The 21,593-nt window shown below is 35.5% G+C and overlaps 1 protein-coding gene across 4 annotated transcripts in view; it reads right to left on the bottom strand.

The window, feature by feature from the left end:
• Nucleotides 1–21,593, bottom strand: part of LOC145686262 (tyrosine-protein kinase transmembrane receptor Ror-like) — a 623,893-nt gene that overhangs the window by 20,213 nt on the left and 582,087 nt on the right. For 3 of the 4 annotated variants that reach the window (XM_081759379.1, XM_081759380.1, XM_081759381.1), the window contains 2 exons: nucleotides 4,398–4,604; nucleotides 1,016–1,305 (listed from right to left, as the gene is read on the bottom strand). In XM_081759379.1, coding sequence (XP_081615505.1) covers nucleotides 1,016–1,305; nucleotides 4,398–4,604 — 497 coding nt within the window. Of the gene's footprint in view, nucleotides 1–1,015; nucleotides 1,306–4,397; nucleotides 4,605–9,906; nucleotides 10,175–21,593 lie in introns of those variants that run through there. The other variant, XM_081759382.1, reaches the window with a different exon arrangement.

Below are 21,593 nucleotides of genomic sequence, written 5' to 3'. Positions count from 1 at the left end.
TCATTCCAAGTTTCGAAGTAAATTTTTTGAGATGGGTTTTTTGGGTTTTATTGTTTTTTTATGTGGGTTTTACCCCCCCCCCCCTCCAAAAAAAACACTGGGGAATTTTGGGCTGGGGAAAATCCCAATAACCCTGACTAGTACAGAAGGCTGAGCCGTTCACAAAATGTTCACATTTAGCACCCCACAATGTTCACCTAAAGCCACGGCATCAGTTATTGAACTCGATTCGTCCTTCATTACAAGGGAGTATCACCAGAGCTTGCACCGGAGATTGTTATAACAGAGTCCTCTGGAGAACAGAAAGCAGGGTACAGAACATCTTCTGATAAGCTTTTTTCAGACCAAGTAGGGTTCTGATGCAACAAGGGAAAATTAATTTCGGCTTGATTTTATTAGCAACCATACGAAGAAAAAACCCACGACAAAAAGTATAATTGGGTACTACACCGGGGGGCTCACAGTTTTTCTCATCCTCTTCCAAAAATCTCTCTTGAATATTGTACTTAATTTTATTATGCACGCTGTTTCTAGTTAGAAACCCAATGCTGCGAATAAATTAAGTACGGGTTATTAGTGCAGTTTATATCACAAATATTTATTTAAAAGAATTCCTCTGAAACAACACTGCAAGTTAATTTGTCTGTAAATTTATCTTTTCTCGGTGAATAGTGTTTGCTATGTGCTTAAGAGCATATTTCGCCACTGATCACGAATTTCTCATTTCATAAAAAACGTCTTAAAATCTAGTATCAAATCAAACTTTCCAGGGATGAACTACTCAATAATAAGATCATCAACACTTTACTATGTTTGTCGACAACACTTTTGAAGTACTAAATACGCAAGTGAACTTTTAAACCACTCTTTGATATCTGCAGTATTTAAAGAAACATTCACACGTGGGTGAAAAAGAAATTATGAACATCTTCGTTGAAGAAAATCTTCACACCATAAATACAATATACAGTACCTATTAAAATTATATGTATTCGGAAATCACAACTCTACCTACCTTCGACAACTTGTGTTAATTGAGGAACTCCAAGCCTCAAGCAGTTTTCGCTCTCTTTCGATCCAATTGGTGGTAAATCGTTGCATTCTGGTAACATAAGTTTCTGCCCTATAAGAGGATGTCTTTTGGCTATAGCGTACTCGACCCGGCATATATCATTCTCCAAGATCTCGCATTCCTCTCGGCAGATTCGTCGAGGAGATGGCCGCTCTCTCGTCTGATCGCAAAATGGAAACGCTGTGTAGCATAGCGATGGAATTGCAAATTCTGCACAACGCTGGTTTAGGTCACTGCAAGGAGAAAGATAATGACACATGAATTAGCTTATAATACATAAATAAATAATGAATCAATAAATAACCTCGAAACCTTTGCAATCATAAAAGAAACACTAACCAAGTCCAAAATTAAATTTATGGGAAAAATTTCAGAAATGTTCAAAGTAAAAACAGAAGTAAAACAAGGAAACGGGACTCTCTCATTACTTTTCAACTGTGTCCTCGACAATGTTATACAAGAATGGCGCAAACCAAAAGAAACCCTCGGATTTAACGAATCAATCAGATTAGATAGAGGAAATATACACATAGACTGCCTAGCATTTGCAGATGCTCTAGCAATCTTAACTTGTGATCTTCCAACAAACATAAAACAGATCGAGCTGCTTAGAGAAACAGCACAGAAAGTTGGCTTCCAAATATCGTTCAAGAAAACAGAATACATGATCTGCAATAAACAAGTACCAAGATATATGGAAACAAAATACAGTAAAATCAAAACGAGTCTCACTATTCAAATATCTCGGTGAAATAATTCAGGAAAGCCAGGAAATGGAAATTGCAAAAATATCTACAATAAGAAATACATCTCCAAATACGCAAAATTAAGGCATTACAGCACAGTCATTAAACCAGAATGTCTCTATGGATCAGAAACATTCAAGTTCTTCGAAAACATGGAGAAGACGGAATGCAAAATCATAAGAGAAATCTTAGACTCAAAACTCAAAGATAAACTTACAGCCTTAGGAGTAAAAAAGGAAATCACACAGTACACAAACATTCATGATAACAGTAGAAAACTGAAATTAAAGTACCACGAACACATCAAAAGAATAATCCGGATAGGCTTACAAAACGAATAGTTTAATTCTACGAAAACAGGGGGTGAGAAACAGACACCATGAAATGGATTGGGGAAATCATAAAGGATCTAAAGTTAGTAGGAATCATATAAGAAATCAAAAACAGGAGGATCTTTAGCTCTAAAATTTGTGGATGGCAAGTGAACCAAGAGCTGAACCGAAGAAAAAGACCAGAACAATTTGGTCTGAAGAAAGAAAGAAAAAAAAGTCCACAACAGAAGAATACAGAAATATGTGCGCAAAGGAAGTCAAACAAACGCCTCTAAGTATTTTGTGTAGTCCACTGAGAGCTCATTCATAACTAAGAATAATAATAAGAATCTACAATTAAAGAATCATTTATAAATACAACAGTGATATTTCATGGAAACCAGTTTAAAACTCGTGACTACTGCAAAGATATTATTGATGTTTCCTTTTAAATCTGAAGTCAGTTTTGAATCATTAGTGTATCACTTCCCGACTAGGATCAAGCTACCTTAATAATCAGAATGGTTAAATAATGATGCACCCGCCGTTCCAATTAACTAATTTTAATTCATAACTCGCTCCTCAAATGTAAAACAGCTAAATAATAATTCTTAATATGAGTTGACCTTACACTGGCCGTTTTACCAAGAGGAAACAAATTTTATGCATTACGAAAGAAATATTTTTATCCAGAAACTATTTCAGGTATCGCTCATCTAATGTGTAGGCAAACATATAATAATAATTTGATACAACCAACGATCAAGAAGGTGATTCTCCTTTTCCTTAAAAATACTGTATATAGAAGCTTTGGAAAAATCTTGTGTTGAACAACAACACTGAAGGGTGCTGATTGCTCTAATCTACTAGCATGATATGATTACAAAAGGCATTTTACATACATTAAAATCTATACACTGTAATGAACAAGTTCGTGGTCACCGAAATTGATTTTGTAGTTTCACTTAAATGCGTATATCCATACATACGCCCTTTAGTTTGGTTGATTGGAGTTCAACTCCCCTTTTCAACACCAAAGCTATTTGAGACGGAACACTTACCGCATATGAATCCGAACCACTATTCGCGTTTTTGTGTCCACTCCCACCCATTACAGTGTTATATATTAACATAAATATAGTACAGATACGATGAATGTTTAATGTAAACTCTATACTCATACAATGTTTACAGAACAATGATTAGTAATAAAGCACTGAATTTATCTTGAGTAAAACCGTTGGAAAACCACGAGAGCAATTGAAGGGCTTGATGGAAGAAGGGCCAATCTCACTCCTCCATGAAAAATGAGTTTTGTGCCTGAAGTGTAAGCTAGTGTCATCTAGTGTTACTCATTGAACCCAATTCATTGTGGGACATGCAATATTGTTCTGTATCTACTCCTACAAACTAAAGTTCCTACGTTACTTAGAATTTTTTCTACATCAAAACTACTTTAATTGCATTTCTCTCAAAATTGTAAAATTGGGATAGGTCCTTCTTCTACTGATCCCTTCAATTAACAGATGTAACATGAGATTCGTGGTCTTTCATCATGTCCCTACGCCTTTATTTCTCAGGAATGGCTTACCGATTCCGTTAAGATTAACAACGGACGAAAGCCAAAACCATCAAATATTAATAAATAAATAAATAAATAAAATAAACCCATACCGAAGCAAGTAGTACACAATGGCTATTCCCCCATTCTTTTAAATCAATAAGTCAGTTCTTAATTCACCGAATATAAAACTAAACTGACACACAATCATAGTCAACGTCTTGCGAATAAAATCAGAAAAATAAACACACTGCTGAACAAGACTGCAATTATTTAATATAAAAACACATTTACACGTGACGTTTCGATCTTCTAGCCAAGATCCTCATCAGATGTACACTCTCAGTCTCTAACATCTAGAGTGTACCTCTGATGAGGATCTTGGCTAGAAGATCGAAACGTCACGTGTAAATGTGTTTTTATATTAAATAATTGCAGTCTTGTTCAGCAGTGTGTTTATTTTTCTGATAAAACTAAAAAAACCGACGAACCTTGTTTACCATTGCATCTTATAATTTCGGCTACTTGCGTCGTAGCCTTCTACGAAGCACTTAATAAGGAAAGAGATTTAGTCATACGATGTTTATCTAAACATTTATTTAAACAAAAACACTATGAAAATTATATGTTGTTCTTGTATGATTACTAATTATAAAGTTAATATGTTTGATAAAGCGTGGATTATTTAGATATCATGTAATACTTACTGTGAATGCGTGATAACACTGAATGCTGCTGTCAGTATTTCCTCTATCGTTCCTTGGCTTTGTGAAGAAGGCACGAAGATAGTTTTATTCCCAACAAATTTGGAACACGTAGCTCCTCTGTACACTTGGCATGTTCCTTCTACTCCATGATGCGGGCCGCCGGGGTGAGGGGGCAGCCCTGGTCCTAAGCCCTCTACATTCGGTACTCTGCAAACAATAAAAAAGACAAACGTTAATACTAAATATACCATTCTACGTCACTTGTTACATATTACTGTTCAGCAATCAGATCATACACCAATAATGTTTAACAATATGTTATTACAGTGTAAAGAACGAAGGAAATATTTTGAATATATTCGACATCATTTTGACACTTCACCTGATCAACACTCTATTTCAGTAATCTCACTGAATTTCGAGTCTTGGCCAACACGAAGAGTGAGAGAGATTGACAAATAAATGGTTTTATACAGTGTGATCGTAAACAGAATATATTAATGAGTAATCCGTTATATTATAATTTAGAGTTGTACTTAAGTTGTTCAAGAAAGAGAGATGAAGTTGTAAAGCTACAAGAGCGTATTTTCCAGATGTAGTGGGTATTGATTTTCGAGAGTTATTTTGATTATGTATGTTTCTGTATCGCATGACGTGATGTCTTGCGTGGTGGATATTAAATCTATTAATCGGGATTAAGCGGAGAACTTATATGTTAATTAAGCCTTACCTAATTAAGATTAACGTGTAGCTATTAGGAGATCGTTATCTGTATGATACTGTATGTAATTACGATTCTAGTTGATCATGAGCTGGATCATCTACGTATGCTAATTGTCTACATATATAAGTAGGTATCCAACATTTCCATTAAATACACGAACGTTGCAAAAGGAGATTTGTTTTTAACATTATAGCAGAGGATAACTCTATACATTAAAATTAGTAATTTTAGATTATAAATATGTATCATATAGCGTCAATTAGTTGATAACTTCATATGTTGTGGCCATTTTATTGCTGTCAGTTCTTCTGAGGATTAAGACATTTTGCATAGTTCACTTATATATATATATACCATCCGCATTACGTTTATCTACTTTTCACCTTTTAATCAAGGGGTCCCGTGTTCAATTCTCGGTCGAACCACAACCCATCTTTCAAGTGTAAACCAAGTAGCGATTCGAGGTGTTCCTTTAAGCGAAAGTTTTCTCCGTGATAACCTTGGTATTTCATAAGGATGTAAAGCCTAAACATACGAAATGAAACCAAATCATATATTTCTACTTGAATGAATGCCTGTTTTATAAAGAAGCTAAGCTTCCTCTCATTGATAGAAATTGGCAAAATTTATCAACTGCCTACGTAGCTTCCAACATCAACTTGGATGTGCCTTTGTTTTAATTTTATTGAATGATATCTACATACCAAATTTGTAATTTAATACCTCAGTTATAGCGTAGTGATCATGATATATTGACCTTAAAATTTTACATACAAATACATTTAAAGTAATAACAGGATTTTCCCAATGGCTAAGGCGGGAGTTTCCCTTTTTATATATAATTCTGTATAATGTTTTTACTTGTGTAACTGTTTATCTTTTTGTCCTTTTGAAATGACTCTTGACAATTATATTAACAAGTACGCCTATGTAAAGATCAGTACAACGTATTTTTATCAGGAGTCCTTCGTGAGTGAGTCGGCAGTCGCATTTGTGACTAATTAGTCCCGGTTTCGTGTCCAAATGGATAATTTCTCTTGGATGTAAGTTGAGAAGCGGTTTGGATTCCGCTTTAAGCTTATGTGACCCCTTCCAGCATAACTTTGTCGTTGCATAATAACACCAAGGCGAAACAAACTAATTTCTGTCCATATCTAATATAAATACATAGAGTAAATTATTTAAACCAAAAAAACCTGGTTTAAACCAAAAAAAAAAAAAAAAAACTGCTTTTTGGTTTTTTCAACAAAAACCATGTTTTTGCTAATCCTGCCTGTGATGCAATACAGCAGACAGAAAATCTCTTTCCCACAAAGTATCTTTGTCATAAAATCAATGACATGGTGAACCATCATACAGAACAGTTGCAATCTGAACTTTAATTCTTTTCCCCGCCCATAATACTTTTTTTCAGTACAGAAAAGGGTCTCCACTAAAATTCCAAAATGAAATTTCGTGACTTTTTCGTGATCAAACTATAAAATGTTTTAACATTCCCAAGAGCAAATTTGGGTGCGAATTAGGCTGAATTTTCATGCATGCGATAGAAGCATGCTTTGCTTACGATTTGGTAGCGTCTAAAGCCGATCATAGACATTTTTGTTGGTGAATTTTGACGTTTTATAGAACAAAATTTTCCAGTCTGTTCTTATATTAGTACAGATTAAAAAAAAAAAAAAAAAAAAAAAAAAAAAAAAAAAAAAAAGCCAACTTTCTTGACTTTCATGGCCGTTTACTGATTTCGTGATCTTTCGTTACATTCGTGACCGAAAGACACCCTGAATAATAAGGTTGCGTATTGTGCATTAGTCAGATTTTATTATTTAAAAAATGAAATATTAAGTTTAACGTCCCATGATTATGCACCGAGACTAAGTGAGACAGCGATGATGAGAAATATATGAAATGGTGAATCAAGAAAATGAGAGGAAACAGGAGAACACCGAGAAAACTCACGCACACGCCGTTTGTCCATCACAAAGCTTACTTGGCGCGAGCAGATTTTATCATCAGTTGCACACAATAATGTTACTGATATTGTACATGTACTGAACTTGCTTTTAGTACTTTCAATAATACGTATGAAAATGTGGAACATACATTGGATTTATCTTTTGAATAGAACTCAGTTCATCTGGTTGATTTATATGCTCCACAAAGACACGGTTCTACGTTCGTTTGCCAAGCTTCGGTTCGGATTACTAGAAATTTTGGATTAGCAGGGTTCTACTGTAGTATATAGTACACAATAGATCATCAGGAAACCTTACTAATACTGGGTGAAGGTTCTACTTTTATTTTTCAGAATTTATCCCAGTGATCTATCTCTATCATATAAAATCAGTTTAGCAGCGAAATTCTATCAGGAGCACTGAGGAAGAAGCACTTATGCCTTGAAACAGTGAAACAAACCTTTATGTATTTAGTCAACGATTTCTCGTTTAAAATTCGTTGCACAATGGTTCAAGTGGAGTAGATGAAAAAGGAAGAGGACAGTTCATTAACACTCAGATTAAGATGTTTATTACGTAAAGTTCCAATATTAGAAATCAACAATAAGTCTATCGTTTATTTCTGAAAGTTCAATGTGACACGTCAACACATTAAACAGTGAACAGCAAATAAGAAGCATTCTGTTTTCTCTAACTTTATACATGAGGACTCTCATACTGTAAACCCATTATATCGATAGATTGATATAGATATAGATAGATGAAGAGCTTAGAAAATGAGGCCTGTTAGTCCAAAATTTCATGTATTATATGCGTTTTGAATTGGCACCAATAATGTTCTGCTAATTTACAGGGGCAGGAAAATTTTACGAGACTACACCTTCAACATTAACTCTATATCGTCTAACCCCATTAGATTATAGACGAAGGGGACTTGTCAAATGTTTCAAGTCCAACCCATTTATAACTGGATTACTTACGATTTTACACATACACATTCTGTATAATTGTATTTACAACCTCCCCCAAATCACTTGTTAGTGACTGGCTTCGTACTGATTACGGTTCGTTATTTGTAAATGTGATGAGTATAAATACAGTGTGGACTCATGGCATAAAACTAGTGCATAAATCATTAACCAACTTGTGCTTGGTGGTCACTCAAAAACACGAATGTCATCTGACTGAGTCAGGGCAGGAGCACAGCAGGGAGGCCGAGCAGTAGCAAGAGGGTGCGTCCGTAGGGGGAAGGGCGTCAGCGATGGTGGGTATACGAGTAAACTACGTCATTTGCAACGGCTAACTGTAAGTCATAGTACCGGCCCCAGCGCCGTCGATGGATTTGGGGGAGATATGAAATGACATCCTTTATAATATTACAGAATCTTTTATATTCCCCAGATCCACAGTATGTTCACATCATACAATATTATACAAAAAGTACCACTTTTATGAAGAGGCTGTGAGGGTTAACCCGGATTTGAGCCTCGGTGAACGCACTTGCCTCGGCCATAAACTCGAGTCAGATACTGGTTGAGATCAGACTTTAAAATAAATTTTAAGTGGACCCATCTTACACAGCATAGGTACTGAAAAGAGGTATTTAAAAAATCCGTAGTATATGAAACGAAATGAAATGTAGTTTTACTATGCGGATCCGCAGATTGTAAAATGTATGGAAAAAATTCGGGTAGTCTGTAATTTGCTCATTTTATGTCGAAAACAGAACCAACAAAACCCTGCGGTGCTTCTAACCCGTTCCTACTACTCCTACTCTACTTCTCCTCCTCCTCCTACTACTACTACTTATACTATGGATCTGTATAAAAAAATTGCATGCGAAATGATATTGGAAGATCAGTGTTCCATGCTTATGCGGCTATGTGGACTGTTGGTGCTTATGCGGCGAGGCTCAGACGTAGGCTTGCAGCTTACCATGGGATCCAAACAATAGTGTCCTTTCAGAAATTGGACCCGAGTCTCCAGCACCAAAGGCACGTACGCTAACCACATAGCCACGAGCAGTTCTGAGTAAAGTGAGTAGATAGTAAATGCAAGTGAATGGTGATGCACGAATAGGTAAAATGAAGTTAGTACGAATATGGCTAAAACAAAAATCCAGGGATGCGATTGCTAAAAGTTACGTGGTCTGAGTTCAAACCAGGGACTGATCGACCAGAGCTGAGATCAGCTACTAACAAAATATATATAAACTCAAACATATACTATCTGTAATCGTTAGCATCACCACCAAAATTATGATAATACCATAGATTAAGGAACTAACCTTATTTCTTCCTTAATTTAGGTAGTACTTTAGTAGGTTCCCGTGACTGTGATACCATGTACGGAAGTATACCCAAATGTTTTAAAAATGAGTCTATATTCGGGATGATATTTTTGTAGTATCCTTTTTTATTATTATTATTTGTTGACATATATTCTAAAATACCGTAATATATGAACCTACTCTATACACAAATTTAATTTATATGTAACATAATTATTATGATATTTGCACTACTATGTTTACCTCAATTTACAGAGGAGTACAAGACAAATTGCAATTGTGTACGTATCATCCATCGTAACACTATATGGAGAAGAACAACAACGAAGTCTTTTATTCCTGTATAAAATAATCATTAAAAATAAAATCGTGAATCGAGGGCATTTCAAAACAGTATTTATAAATATCATTTAAGTCAATTTCTGATTACTCTAGTATTGATTGAATATATAGTATTTTGATTGGTTTTCTATCCTATTTTCATGCGAAATGTTAATGAATTTATCAGTAGACATTCAACAGGCATGTTCATAGCACACTTACAGTTCCTCGTCTGATCTCCCTGATTCGGTTGATACATCAGTGGCAAATACCACGTATAACACTGCCACAAAATAAATGTTTATACGTAATAGCTGGTTTTGAATCATAATATAATTATTGCCGCATTATAAATTACAACAATCTTTCTCACCACACCCACACACTTCGGCAGGTATACTATACGGTTAGCGTCCCTTTACTTCCCCTACAGAACCATAAATTGTTTTTTTTACAGGCATGGAAGTGTTGGCAGTATCTCGTTGTACAAAATCAGTTTTCAACTACAGTATTTGTATACCGGGGACCTATGTAGGAATTCAAACTTTCTCATCGATTATAAAGTTGACGTATGTTATCAAGGAGAGTCCTATTGACCTTGGCTTCCAAAGATCATGTTTAGCTAGCTCACAGATATAGCAGACCACTATAAATACTCACCAACAGTATATCGGTTGATGGCCTCATGACTCAGAAAGTAAAAAAACCCTGAAAGCCAAAATCCTGGTTTTAACATGATTATCAACATGAAATGAAGTTTCCAGTTTTACGTCTCATGATCATCCCATGTAAACCAACAGAGACGAATAAGCAACGAGAGTGAATAATTATGGAAGAATTGGTGGTATAAGAAAGTGGGAAGAAACGGGAGTACCACAAGAAAACACACGAGCACGATGTTGTCCACTACGAACTTACTTGGCCGGAGATCGAACCACGGGCCCCATGCACCAGAAGTGAGCGCTCTACCACTGAGCCAGCGTGCCACACTACGTGAAGAAGCCACCTTAAAATACTTAACGAGTATTTAGTATTTCGTAAAGTTTGAATAAGCATCATAAAACTGACTGATTTGAGTTGATTTTGAGTTTAACGTCCCTTTCAACAGCGAGGGACGTTAAACTCAAAATCAACTCAAATCAGTCAGTTTCTTAATCAAACTTTCGACCAAGGAGGGAGCTCTCTCCTGCTGGTCTAATTGCTAACGCGTGTGTCTTTGGTGCACGTGGTCCTGAATTCAATTCCTGGCGTGAGAGCTCAAGAATTTAATTTCACAATCATTCACTTTCATTGTCAGTCTCCTTTAACCTAGAGGGCAAAAATATCAACTTCTTGATTAAGGAATGAAGGATGATCTAATATGCTGGTATTGTCTTTACTATGTCAGAAAGGCGAAACATATAAATCAGAGGTGCTCATTTCCCCGCAGAAAAGTAGTATATAGAAGAGACTAGAGTTGGTTGTAACGAAAACAAAATAGCTTGCATGGTAGATTAAAAGTTATCCAATGTAATATTCTCAAAAGCATCGTTATTATGTAATTAAAGTTCGACTGGGCCATTTTTAATTAAAAATTATATCTTCCAAAAAAAAAAAAAATCTTGGGCGCCAACTTGTGTTGCAAAACCTGCCTGTGGGTACCCCTAGTTTCACATAATTATGACACACGATTTCACTGATCTGTATGTTTCCTCGGTAGATCCCCCACAGTATCACTTGTGCAAGGGAAGGGAGCCTCAAATTTTTGCCTGCTGTCCTCACTTTTTAAAAAAATATTTGTCAAAATATTATAAAGGCATATTTACAATTTCTCACCGTACAGGTGTTACTTGGACACGTCAGAGGATTCTCCAAACCAGTGCGGTACTGCATGCTCAAGTCAAAGTCAACGTAGTTTGCTAGACACTACTGACGTACTCAACTGCAGCGGTCAAGACCAGTGTGCAAAATTAGAATGACCAAGGCAAAATGAATTTGTAGCATTTGCAATGTGAATTGGGGGTGCAGCTCCTGTATTTGCGATCCTTGTAATGGTGGCAGTACAAATTCATTTCACATTTACCCCCACTGCGACGATTCATAGGAGGAAAAAGTTACAGTGTGATAACTGTACAAAGGACAAAGATTTTGTACCCCAGTAATTACATGGGGCATTCGTTTCTGTTCTTTGTCTGTACATTTGTGCCCATTACTTCCTCTTGTGTTCTTTCTGGTTTTGAACTTCCAGCTTAGTTCTCTGGTATGCATACTAATTGTAACAATAATAAACATAGTGTAACCTTTCTGCATGCAACTCTTTTTTTTTTTTTTTGTCTCAATTACTTACACACTTGTGTCACTATCTACACAATCTAGACATAAATGTGAGTGTCCTAGTAGCCCCATCACCGCGGTTACTTCGACACGTCGACATATATTTTCGGTACCTTTTTGGCTGAATTAAATTTAAGTACTTCTCTTACCGTCCCTGTGAACTTACTTTCCAGTCGGTACTAAACATTTTTCTCGTTTGCCATAACACAATATCGCACCCAGTTATTCCAATTTATGTGTTTTAAAGTTGTCCAAGTAGCCCCATTAACGGCATTTATTAAATGTTTAATAAAATTTTTGGAAGTTATTTATTTATTTAGCAGATTACTAAGATCAAAGATAGAACCTGTTCGTCAGACGCTCAATCTATATCGAAAAGCTAATACTCGCTTGCCTATGCCTTACTATTTTTGTTCTATGGGGATAAAGGTTGAAACCGGAAATAGCTAATTTGAATCACTTCCGGATTGAATAGATGCTTAATGGAGGACATAGAACCTACTGTTGGGAAGCTGAATAGATGTCGATACCTCTTACCGTTTTCACTCTAGGGAAATCAGTACTGAAACCGGAAGTAGTAGTAAATTTCAACCAGTTCCTGCTTCGGTAGAGTTTTATTGAATGTAATAATAAGTACTCTTGACACCGAGAATCGATTGTAGGAAACCACTTGTCTCTATCTATTACCATTTATGTTCTATGGAGATAAATGTTCAAACTATTAATTTTAAGCACTTAGGGTTTAATAGAGGGTAAAGCTGAGTCGACTGAAAAAAAAACTGCATCTCAAATCTCTTACCGTTTTATTCTCTACGTAAATCTGTATTGAAACCGCTTTCCTCTGGATAAAACCTGGATCTCCCGCACCGAAGGCATGTAATTTGACTCTTCTCTCTCTTTTTACCCGTCAAGCTGCATTTTCAACTTTTTGACGTTACTTACATTTATCGATATTGCACAATGCTTCACCCGATTTTAAGTTCTTTTAAATTTTTTTACCGTTTTCGACGACTTCTTTGTGAGTTCTTTGCCTAAGTTTGACTCATTACTATCATTCTTTGTATCTTACTCAAGGTCAAGAACATGTTACTTTCATATTATTATTATTATTATTATTATTATTATTATTATTATTATTATTATTATTATTATTATTATTATTATTATTATTGACCTTAAAATACAGTTTCTCACATACAATCACATATAGTTCAAGAACTTTTTGTAAGGCGGTTTTCTATCTCAAATTATGGAATCTTTTCAATCGCACTAGTTGTTTGGGCTCCACACTGGTAAGGTGCCCTATGTTAAATACAAAAGCAACGTTGCCAGCTCAGCAGGGTTTTCCCTTGGGCCCTCATCATCCCAATACTACAGAATTGTTGGGGAAAAGATTTAAGGTGTTCTAAGTTCCCTCACACAACAATGTTCACATTCCCCGTGTCATTTTTGCGTGCCTTCACGTTCCGTTCGAATAGCCTGCTGAACTGGAAATGTTACATTTTCATTTAATTCGGTGTGTAAGTGAGAACCCAGACTATGATAGGTATATTATGAGTTTATTATAAGCTTTCAAAAATATATAAATAATAGCTTCATTTATTTTTGTCGCTTAAAAAACTGGGAGTATAGTCCCCCAGCCCCGGCGTAGATCCGCCATTGAGTGTGGAGCCTAAACGGCTGGCACAATTGGAACAATCCCATCGTTTTAGATTGAAAACCGCCAATTTTCAACAAATTTTCTTTCTTTCCATTTTTGTTCTTGGAATAAGTCTGACTTTCTAATCCTCTCTCCCGGGTGCAAAATTTGGGAGATTTTGTTTTTAAGAATTTGAACCTGGTTTTCCGGCAACCTATTTGGGCATCCCTAGCGGGGTCCTGGCTGCAGCTACTTTAAAAAAAAAAAAAATAGCATATCTCTTCCCTCAAGATGTTATTCGAATTATTGATACAGGGATAATAGGCACGAAAATAAAATATATTTTCCAATCATACGTGTAGTGGAAAGTGGTAAATTAATAATAATAAATGCGCTCTGCTTGCGCCGTATACACTCGTACCTTAAGGTTCATGATCTGTACACCAACACCTTCAAAATGAAGCAGGTTTTCGAGTTATGCTATATTAGTTCCTCGTGGATGCAAAATTTGGGAAATTTGCTTTAAGAAAGTATTGGTTTGTTCGTTCCTAGGTACCTGCACGAACTGTACCCCAAAAAGGAATTTTTTAAAGTTTCATTGAGGTACGTTTAGTAAGTGTAGAAACAAAGTTTTGACATTTAAAAAAATCATGTTGACCTAGTGGGTGCCGCGCACGCCTTTGATGCGCGTCCAGAGCTTGGTTCGCGGTAGGGGAGAACGGAAATTTTAACGCATTACAGTGGTCCGGAATCTATCTTACATTATAGATCCACGTCTCAAACGGTCTCGGTACTGAAAAGAGATCCTATATTTCAACAAACAAAATAACTTTAGACAACTTTTATTACAAGGAGTGAAGAAGTCACTGTTATTTTGCGAGGCATTGGCAACGCTGATTAACAGCTGCAGAGAAACCATCATCCGTGCGCTGCTACCATCTAGTGAAGATGTTCGTTACTGCTTGCTGTCGTACGTTCACTTTTAGCAACTTTGTGTTCCTTGCGTTCACTTTCTTTTAGACAAAACAATAATAAATCTATTTTCTGTAAAATGATAAGAAGTATCTATCTATAAGAAACTAACGACAAAACGTTCTGTGTTCTGTTATTACTTTCCATAACTTATCCCGAAATTAAAGCTATATTTTTGAAATTTTTGTTGAAAAAAATCCTTGTTTTGATTTGAGAACTAAGAAACTATTTTGAGACTACAAGTAATTCCTACAACCGATGAACTCCGTTCTAGTAAACAGGATAAAAATAGACATAACGCAGTCACAATACTCTGGCTAAATTAAATATTACTTTAAAATACTAATTACTAGTTTTATTTTTGACTATTTTCGGCAAAACAGTACAATACGAATGTAGGGGTAGACGTGGTGACTGATTTGATTTCAGTTCTTGCCTATTATGGGCTTTGTGGTGAACCAACACCATGTACGTGGGTTTTCTCGTTTTTTTCTTCTTATCTCTCCGAGTTTCTTCATTCCACCATTTCATTCATTACCATCATCAGTGTCTCCCTTAGTCTCGGCACATAACGTAGAACGTTAAACTAAACTTAAAAAAAAAAAAAAAAAAAAGTACAGATGGAAAGAGGTAAAACATATTCTGGATATTGGTTCTGAAGAATCAAGATGGTTGTGGAAGGATATTCGAATCGAATTCCATTTATTTATTTATTTATTTATGTGGTAATACAAGTATACTACTGGCGAGAAATCCATGTCCTAATTCGTTTAAAACGTTTTATCTTCCTGAGTAATATCGAAATAATTAAGCTTTGTGGAAAATATTTGGTGCACGTATTGTATAGCCAAACAAACGGTTAATGTAGCAAATTACTCAATATGAAACAGCTTCACAAGCGTCATCGAATGTCATGCGTACAAGACGGACAGAACACAGTCTGTATGTATACAGTTCTAGCGAATTGGGGCCGCGGTGGCTCAGTGGTAGAGCGTTCACCTCTGGTGTATGGGTTCCCGGGTTCAAGCCCTGCTCCCGCCAAGTGAACTTTGTGGTGAACAAACACCGTGTGCGTGGGTTTCCTCAGGGTTCTCCCGTCCCTCCCACTTTCTTCATTCCACCATTTCATTCATTTCTCACGAGCTCCTCCGTGGCTAAGCGGTTAGCGTACCGGGTTCGATTCCCGGCGGGAGCTCATGTTCGGATTCCACGTTAATCAGTAGGTCCACGTCTCATATAGCCTCGCTGCTGAAAGGGACGCTAAACTGAAATTCAACTCAACTCATTCATTTCTCGTAATCACAGTCTCCTTTAGCCTAGCCGGTATAGCCGTGGGACTCAAAAATTTCACTTCATTTTCATTTCTAACAGAGAAGCACTTTGGATAAAAGCTCTTTGCGAAACCCAAGAAAAAAGTGGCAGAATAATATATAGAGTAGTATCTTCGGAACAAGATAACAATAATTCTGACTGTATTTGCTTGAAAAAAGGATGGCAATCTTTTGTTTCTAATTTGTATTAGTCATGCCATAGCGTCAGTGAAACTCTGAGAGTATTTATTGTTTAAATACAAGAATTTTAAGAAAAGAACATCCCAAAGCGAAGGTTAGTATGGCATTATATATACAGTATATGAAAATTTCTTCCTAAAGTTCCAAATCTCTAGATTGTGTGGCTAGTGTGTTAATACCTTTCATATACAATTCCCTTAAGCGGATTTACTGCTACAATACTCAAAAAATGTGTCGCATGTATGTAAGGGCGGGCGGAGATACAGAAAGAATTCAATATGACCTTAGTATACTCGTACCAACCGTATTTCAGAAACATTCTATACGTACGAATTATGATGACATCCCTCCTGCACTATGTCTGCATATCTGTTTATTTTATTTTCTGTAATGGAATAACTTTCTAATATTTCAAGTGTACTCTCATGTATATAAGACACGAACCCTTTCCAACAGAAAGAAACAAAACGAAATAAGAAAAAAAACATTAGAAAACATAAAATATCTTATATTCCCTTTTTTATCTTGAAAAAAGGACAACCCTCTCCATATATCAAAGGGAGAATATATTCCCACAAATCTCCAGATGGTTCTAAGATGTATGGATGCTCCCTTAATACACTATTCTTTGCCGCCCGAGACGGGGTGAATTTATTATCAGAGATTCTTACAGTCAAGAAACAGGATATGTCAGACCGAGTTAAAGAGGAGGAGAGGGTTGCTTTGATAAGATGAAGAGGCAAGAAGTAGGATATATATAATGTATCACCGCCGACATTCTTTTTGCTTGTTTTATCTGAAGATAACACTGAAGAAACAAGTTTAAACAAAATTTTCTTGAGTTTTTTTTTCCTTCTTTTTAAAACTTTTATCTTCAGTGTGGTAATTCAAATCATATTTAAATGAATTTTGTAATTTGTTTATTCGCCGTCTCGTATTGCCAGAAATTATTGTGTTTTGGTCTGTAATAAATACTTGATTACACATTTCGATAGGAATACTTGTACCCACTTGTGGCAATGAATACAAAATTATCTCTAACTATTATAAACAACAACAACAAAAAAAATGTTCGTTTGCTCGAGGTCATCTCCGAAATAACTCAACCAGTTCAATAATTCTTTCATCATTTGAATGTTCATTTCTTCATGCTTACAGGCTACTTAGAGTTACGTCTTGATCTTGGAATTGGCCAAAACTGTAAAAGGTGCAGAAGTTGTTTATTACATAGTAGTGTTGTCCACGAGACGAGAAATAAGGCTTTCTCATCTCATCTCGATTTTTTTTTAGATCTCCTGTCTCGTCTCGATTCCCGAAAAATTCTTTCTAGTTTCGTCTTGATCGTTTTATACACTTATGTACAAAATTTATATGGCCTCATTTTTTTTTCTTAATGCTTCCACGTTTAAACAATGTTTAAAATATATCTAAGAACGGGCTGATCTAGTGTTGCGCACGTGACTCGTTTCATGAGGAACATATATATATGTGTGTGTGTGTGTGTGTGTGTGTGTTTCCCGTAAGACGAGACGAGTCACGTGTGCAACACTAGATCACCCCGATCACTATATATATTTAATTCCACTATATTATTAAGGTTTAACGAAAAAAAAACGTCCAAAGATTATACCAATCGATAGGACGGCCGTAATTACTACAGCCCGGATTTATATGCAAAATGCATGTTTATAGTAGCATGCAGAAAAGTATGGAAAATGTTTTCTTTTTCCGACGGTCTTGCAAGGATCCATTTGAGTCGCATATGTTGGTGCATATAAGTGCATATTTTGAGTGAATTTGGATGTGCATGCATACTTCGTAAACTTTGCAGGAAACTGCATATTTCCGGATTTTATTGCTGCATACTAGCATATTTGAGAGTATATCACAAGAAAGTAGGTTATGTTTAAAGTGAACTGATTCACTTTGAAAACGCAAATGTAGAATAAAATGTTGTATAGAATAATAGAAGACATTGTTGTATCCTATCCTAAATTAGTCCACCTGACTTGTCTTGCACACGGTCTTCACTGCGTAGCAGAAACAATCAGATGCTAATATCTAACAGTAGACGCGCTTGTATCAAATGTAAAGAAAGTATTTGTCAAAGATCTATCGCGCGTACGTATCTTTCGCGAAGTTGCGGAAAATTTTTCAGTGCCTTCTCAATCAGTGGAGCTCGTGGCTAGAAGCTGTGCTGTATTATGCAAATAACTTAAATCAAGTGAAGACAGATGTAGACTCACCAAGTCCCGATGATGCTTCCGCTATTTATGTGTCTCAAAAATGTTTCTCTACAAGTGACATTGAGAACAAAATTAAGTACATACACAAACACTTCTCGAGAATACCTGAAATTATCAGACAGTTGGAATTCCGTAAGAATGCTTAGCAGCATTCAATCTCCTTGGGCGAATTATCACAGACTTGGCCCAGTGAAACAATTCACGGTCTTGCGAAAATAGCGTCAGATGAACTTTGCAAAGTATTAGGCAAAAATCCCGGGTACAAAACAATCTGTGCCATTGCAAATGTATCGTACTTTATGGTGAAAAAATGGAAGTGAATGTAAGACATTTGATGTTTTTCACATGCAATATTGACTTCTGCTGATGTCGAAAGAAACTTTTCGAACTACAAAACATTTCTTACTAATAAACGCAGAGGGTTTATAGAAGAAAAAAACCTAGGGAAGATGTTAATAGTTCATTGCAACAGAGATCTTTAAGATAAGATATTTTTGTAAGAAACTGACATTTTATTTTTTTAGTGTATGTTTCAGCGCATATGTTAAATTATATATATATATATATATATATATATATATATATATATATATATATATATATATATATATATATATATATATATATATATATATATATATATATATTTCGTGCATATTTGCACGCATATTTTGGAGTTTGTGCATGGAAATCAGGGCTCTAGTAATGACTCACCAGGAGCATCATTTTAGGAAGGGCAGAGGGGATAATTCCTTCTCCAAGACTTTGAGAAACACAGGCATTTTAATAAATTGTATATTAACAAAATGACCCCCCCCCCAAAAAAAAAGAAAGCGAAATTCTTGCGTTGGTGGACAATCTTGCTCTCCCTCTCCCCGGTCCCTGACAGAATCTCAAATGACGGTACTGTTGCTGACGTGTAGTTTTCGAGAAACTTTACAAATCGATTTTTTCCTTAAAATTGATGCTATACGATAGCTATACCACAATTAAGATAAAATGGAAGTATATAAATAAATCAAAGTTTCCATTGTGACACTAACTAGACAACAGCACACACTGTGATTAAATAGATACACTCCAAAATTACGATTAACTCTTATATATTAATTTGTATTGAACTACGATGTTGTGTGAAGACGAGACATAAATCGATTGTACACTCATGTCCAAAATTATTGTCACATATCTATAACTGTCTTCTTGTAAGAATATAATTTCATAATGATTCTGCAGGGTACTTTTAATACTGATACTACGTGTATAATTGGTAAGTGTATATTTCTGGTAAATATCGTTGGAAAAGAATTATAAATACGAAAATTATAATGAGTAAAATAAATTGTTATTAAATGGACAAGAAAATTTTATTTTCGTTATATTGTTCTTATTTACTGCTCTTTTGACATAAAATTTGCCACATACATGTCTTCGCTCATTATACACATACTAACATTATAAGAAATACCGGACGAATTCGTTATCAAATTATATTCCTAGAACAACATATTTATAGTCATGCGACAATAATTTTGGACATGAGTGTACATGAAATAGAGATGAATTCCCACGAGTTGTTTTCCAGAATAGCGAGAACTTCTTTTTTTTTTTTTTTTTATGGTACAGAAAAGAAATCGTCTTTTCTCTCAAGATTCTCAATAATGTTTACATAGAAGATTTATATCATTTCTAAGTTCTAGTTTTGGGGTATTTTGCGAAACGTACAATAATGAAATCTCATACTTCAATCTTAAAAGAGTTTTCATACGGGTTTAATTTTGAATGTGAATTTATGTGTCTGTAAGTGAATCGTCTTATACACTGGAGAGTCAATACAAACATATTTCTTTGACACACACCTGGTAGATCCTGACGATGATGAATATTCAGTTCCCTGCTTTTTATTGTCACTTCAGCTCCAATCCTGATATAGTTTTGATTGATTCTTATCTCAGAGGCAAAGTACTGATGACTAGTAATCCTTTACTAGTCCTGTAACGATTATGCCGAATACCCTCCATTTCGGTCATGTTAAACTTTAAGTGAACACTGTTTAAATTGAAGTCAGATAAACGAAGAGTACAGAACTTGAGTTATGTCCATGATAACAATGGAAATAGATCTTATGTATCTTATCTTCTAAATAAAACTGGACTAAATTTCACTGAACTGCAATAAAGCCACGTGCAGTAATAAAACTATTCGACTCCGGGTTCCAGAAGTACCAGAACAAAGTTCGGAATTTAGGAAGGAAGGATCTATGCCTGTGTCAGCTTTTCGTAGTGAGTTCTAATTATGTAAGAGAAAGTGCCATCAGTGCATAAGACAAATTCATAGACATGATTGTATAACAGAGTTTACATTATGATTCAATTCTTCACATACAATTATTTGCAAGTAAATTTAGTTCCGTATTTTTTGATGGTTTCGTAAACTTATACTACAAAAATAAAAATTATATTTAACTTGAAATAAAATCTAACAAGGAAAGGACATGAAACTGTCAACGGGACTTACTAATCAAACTTAGTCCATTTGATAAACATAACAAAGATACAGTATGTTCATGCATAAAAAATTAGGTGCCATGGACAACGGAGTAAGTTCTTGGGGCCCATTGACCCTGTTAGTATAAAGAAAATCCTAGACTTGCAGTGAAATAGCTATTGCATCAACACTGTTCATTGGAAAATCATGTTTTATAGTTCATTCTCTTCAGCATGAAACAAGCTTTCCAGAGGTGCTATATATTGAGGACCATAACGTACCTGAACAGGGAAAATTGGGAGAATGTCGGAAAAATTCCCTCCAGAAATCCCTCCTATCAACTTTGGACTCCTCTGGAGTGGCCCCGGGTAAATGCACACAATCTAAATGTATCTCAAAAATAGTACAGGGAATAAGAAATGTGTATACCAAGTTTTGTATTTATAGACGGAATAGATATGAGGGAAAAGCTTGTATACCAATACTGGCAATACACCTAATGAACTATAAAACATGACTTTCTAATGAACAGTGTTGATGCAATAGCTATTTCACTGCAAGTCTAGGATTTTCTTTATACTAACAGGGTCAATGGGCCCCAAGAACTTACTCCGTTGTCCATGTCACCTAATTTTTTATGCATGAACATACTGTATCTTTGTTATGTTCATCGAATGGACTAGGTTTGATTAGGAAGTCCCGTTCACAGGTTCATGTCCTTTCCTTGTAAGAGTAGGACTA

Source organism: Thermobia domestica, chromosome 5 (assembly GCF_964235325.1).
Source record: "Thermobia domestica chromosome 5, izTheDome1.hap1.1, whole genome shotgun sequence".
Lineage (NCBI taxonomy): Eukaryota > Metazoa > Arthropoda > Insecta > Zygentoma > Lepismatidae > Thermobia > Thermobia domestica.
The sequence above is the reverse complement of the archived record's forward strand: the minus strand, read 5'-3'. Positions and strand labels throughout refer to the sequence as shown.